The 3,933-nt window shown below is 35.9% G+C and overlaps 1 protein-coding gene across 1 annotated transcript; it reads left to right on the top strand.

The window, feature by feature from the left end:
* The first annotated feature begins 1,098 nt into the window (after positions 1 to 1,098).
* LOC131856693 (uncharacterized) lies at positions 1,099 to 3,675 on the top strand. Its single transcript, XM_059208572.1, has 2 exons — positions 1,099 to 2,097; positions 2,503 to 3,675. Exons 1-2 carry the CDS (start codon positions 1,099 to 1,101, stop codon positions 3,673 to 3,675), a joined length of 2,172 nt encoding a protein of 723 aa, XP_059064555.1.
* The last annotated feature ends 258 nt before the right edge of the window (positions 3,676 to 3,933 follow it).

The raw sequence follows: 3,933 nt of genomic DNA, 5'->3' as shown, positions 1-3,933 counted from the left end.
AAATAGAAATTACAAATATTTTTACTTCCAGATATTCCTTGGATGTTTGGTGGTGATTTTAATATGATTGAAAGTCAAGAAGATAAGATGGGGGGTCTCCCCTTCTCCTGGAAAGAGCAGGAAAGACTTGCTTGGAATAATTTTAAATGTTCTAAATCTCTGTTTGATCTGTTATCTAGGAATAAGAACAATAATCCTAGGCTCTGGTTTACTTGGTGCAATTATCAGAAAGGTCAAGCTAGAATCTATTCTAGATTGGATCGTTTCTATCTTAATCATATTTTCTTCTCTGTGATCCCGGATAAACTTAATAATATTGTTCTGGTCTCTGCTACTACTCTTTCAGATCATCACCCAATCTGTATTTCTATCAATCTTGGTCGATCCCCTTCATGTGGTAATAAGGCTAATAATAAATTCATTCTCAATACTAGCTTGTTGAAAGATGAAGACATTCTTGCTGCTATTTCAATTATTAGATTTATTAATGAATCTCAGTACCCCTCATTATCCTTTATCGATAGGTGGAACTTGGACATTCCTGCCTGGCAGAATTTGTTAAGAACGGTTGGCCAAAAGAAGGCCAAGGATTACAGACATAAGGAGTCCTGGCTTAACAATAACTTATATAATGTTGAGATGGCTATCCAAAGTAATCATGATGATCCCTATCTCTGCCATCAACTAGCTTATGCTAAAAATGAGCTGAGAAAACATCAACATCAGAAAGCTTTAGGAGCCAGAATTTGCTCTAGAGCCCACTGGCTTCAATTTGGTGATAGAGGTAGTAAATTCTTTTTCAATCTCATTAAAAAGAAACAGGCTAAAGAGACTATTGATAAATTACTTATTAATAATCAAATGGTTTCTAATATTGATGATATTAAAAAAGAATTTGCTCTTTTTTATGAAGAGCTCTTCACCTCTAAAGATTCTCAAGAAGCTAGGACTCTTAGAGATTAGTGTAAGAACCTTATCCCCAAAAGAATTTCGGATAATGATGCCTTTGTTCTTGAACAACCTATATCTTTGGAGGAAATTGAAAAATCTATCAATTCTCTTAGCAACGATAAAGCTCCGGGACCCGATGGGCTCCCTATGGAGTTTTATAAAGCCAATATTAAGTGGATCTGCAAAGACCTTCTTAACATCTATAACGAAGCTATTGATGTCGGTACTTTGGGTAGGGAGATTAATTCTGGGATCATCAAGCTCATCCCTAAAGAAGGTGATAAAGCTCTTTTAAAAAATTGGAGACCTATAACTCTTTTAAATGTTTCTTACAAGATTCTTGCCAAAATCATGTCTCGAAGGTTGGAAATTGTTCTTCCTAAATTTGTTTGCCCTACCCAAACTGGTTTTGTTAAAGGAAGATATATTCTTGAGAACTTGATTACTAGTTGGGAAGCCCTCAATTGGGCTAAGCATACTAATCAGAATGTTGCTATGTTTTTACTGGACTTTGAAAAAGCTTATGATAGAATTGAATGGGGCTTTATTAGTATGATGCTTGATGCTTTTGGCTTCCCTTCCTTCTTTTGTGACATTGTTAAAATGCTTCTTAGAGATGCTCATGCCCAAATTGATATTAATGGTTCTTTATCAGCCCCTTTTCCATTAGGTAGATCTATTAGACAAGGCTGCCCGCTTGCCCCTGCCCTTTTTGTAATTGCTTTTGAAGCTCTGTTCTATATTCTTAGGGATAACACCTTATCCCCTGCTGTCAAAGGCATCACTCTTCCTGATAACAAGGAGCTTATTAATTGCCAGTTTGTTGATGATACTACTCTCTTTCATGAGGTTTTTGAAGATAACTTTGTTGCTATGACTCATAAACTCAATTTTTTTTGTAAGATTTCTGGAGCTAAGTTATCCCGGTCCAAGTCTATTTGTCTTGGATGGAATAACCATCCTCCTGATTGGTTTAGTAAGTTTGAATTTCAGTGGGGTGGTCCCTCAAATATTGTTAGATACTTGGGTATTCCCTTTTCTGTCGATCCTTCTTTGAAAGATATGTGGAGTTGGGTTAAAGATAAGATTCATAATAAGTTGAATAAGTGGCATAATAGGTCTCTGTCTTTTGTGGGTAGAGTGCAAGTTTGTCAAAAGATTCTCTCTTCTTACAATATTTACTATGCTTCGGCTTGGATGTTTAATGATTACCAAGTTATGGAAATTCAAAAGGCTATCAGGAAGTATCTATGGTCGGATGGGAAAGGAAATAACAAGACTCACTCTATTAAATGGAGTTGGTGTCATGTGGATAAACTCTTTGGGGGCTTGGGGCTTAAAGACCTAAGACTGAGTGGTCTTGCTTTGGCCTCCAAATGGATCTTTCATGCCTTGGAGGGGGATGACCCTTGGAGAGTTCTTATTCGTAACAATATTGAAAGGGGTTATCCTAAGAACGCTAAATTTTGGAAAAATCTCCCTCTTACTGATCTTATTTGTAGTGAATTCCCTATCATTGTTCAAGGCTCGGCTGTGTTCAAGTCTATCTAGAAAGCCTGGAACCATGTTAGGCAATTCATTAAGAATAAGGATTTTTTTGATGATAAGACCCTCCATGGTGAGAGGTCCATTTGGTGGAACCTTAAGCTTGGCAATAAGCCCCTTGCCCTTACCCAAGGCTGTTCTGCCAAATGCTGGGCTAACCTTGGGATCAAGCAGCTTATTGATATTTTTGAAAATGACAGGCTTATTCATTGGGATGAGCTTAAAAGTAAATTTAATCTCTCAGATTCTCATAAGAGAACATATAATATGATTGTCAGGGCCAGCAGGAGTATTCCTAATGTTTGCCATGTTGATTCTAATAGTTATCAGAAAATCAAATGGCCTGGTGGTATTATCATTTCCGGGCTTAAATCTAAAAACATTTACTCCATCATTAACGACAATAATGACATTATCAAGCACATTAATGATACTTGGTATGTTAATTTGGATGTTCATTCTTGGAATAAGATTTTTGACAATCTCTGGAAAAGTTCTATAGATCCTAAAATCAAATTCTTTAAATGGTTACTTATTCTTAATAAACTTCCTATTAGGAATTACTTCTCTGAGACTAACATGTGCAGCATTTGCAGAACCCCGGAAATGGGAAGACATGTATTCTTTGAGTGCTCTTTTGCTAAAGAGGTTTGGTTGATGTTTGGTATTTCTATCCCTGCTTCCTTCAATATTCTTGAAGTTATTACTGGCTTTATTTTTAATATTAAAAAAGATGTTAATATGTTCTGGGATATTCTCTCAGCTAACATTTTGTGGCAAATTTGGAAGTGCAGAAATGAAGAAAGATTTCAAAATGTCCCCAGATTGCTTACTGAGTCTTTTCGAAGTCTCACTTATTTCAAAAAAATTTCGCAGATTCAAATTACTATGATGGTTAACAAAGCTAAGTTCAAAAGGTTGCTTAGGGATGGACATGCTACATTCTTTACTAACGAAGTTAAGAATGGATACTTTTGGAGGTTGTACCTGGACAATATCCGTAATTTCAACCTTACTTTTGATCGCATCTGCAAGGAAATTAAAAGAAACCCTCAGTGTACTACTGGAGAGATGTTATACATGCGGAAGCAAATCCAAGATCAAAAGAACTTGGTTTGGATGGAAGGTGCTTTGGGGTGGACTGCGTGGGTTGACTCTTTTGAAGATGTGCTGCATTAGACGTTGTTTTCTACTCTAGTCTAGTTTTTGTATCTGTCTGGTTGTGCATAGCATTCGTCTTTTTTGTTGTGTGAGGCTTGTCCTCTAATACTTTGATTCTCGGTGGTATTTGTTGACTTTGTGATCTCCTTATTCTTAATAAATAAATAAATAGAAATTAAAAAAAAACATATAACTTCTTATTAAAAAATCTAAATATATAATCAACTATTAATTTATTACCCCGAAGGCGTCTCCTTAGTTGAAATGGATGAGCTG

This window comes from Cryptomeria japonica, chromosome 7, assembly GCF_030272615.1.
Source record: "Cryptomeria japonica chromosome 7, Sugi_1.0, whole genome shotgun sequence".
In the NCBI taxonomy this organism is placed as follows: domain Eukaryota; kingdom Viridiplantae; phylum Streptophyta; class Pinopsida; order Cupressales; family Cupressaceae; genus Cryptomeria; species Cryptomeria japonica.
Note: the sequence above shows the minus strand (reverse complement) of the source record. Positions and strands in the feature narration are given on the sequence as shown.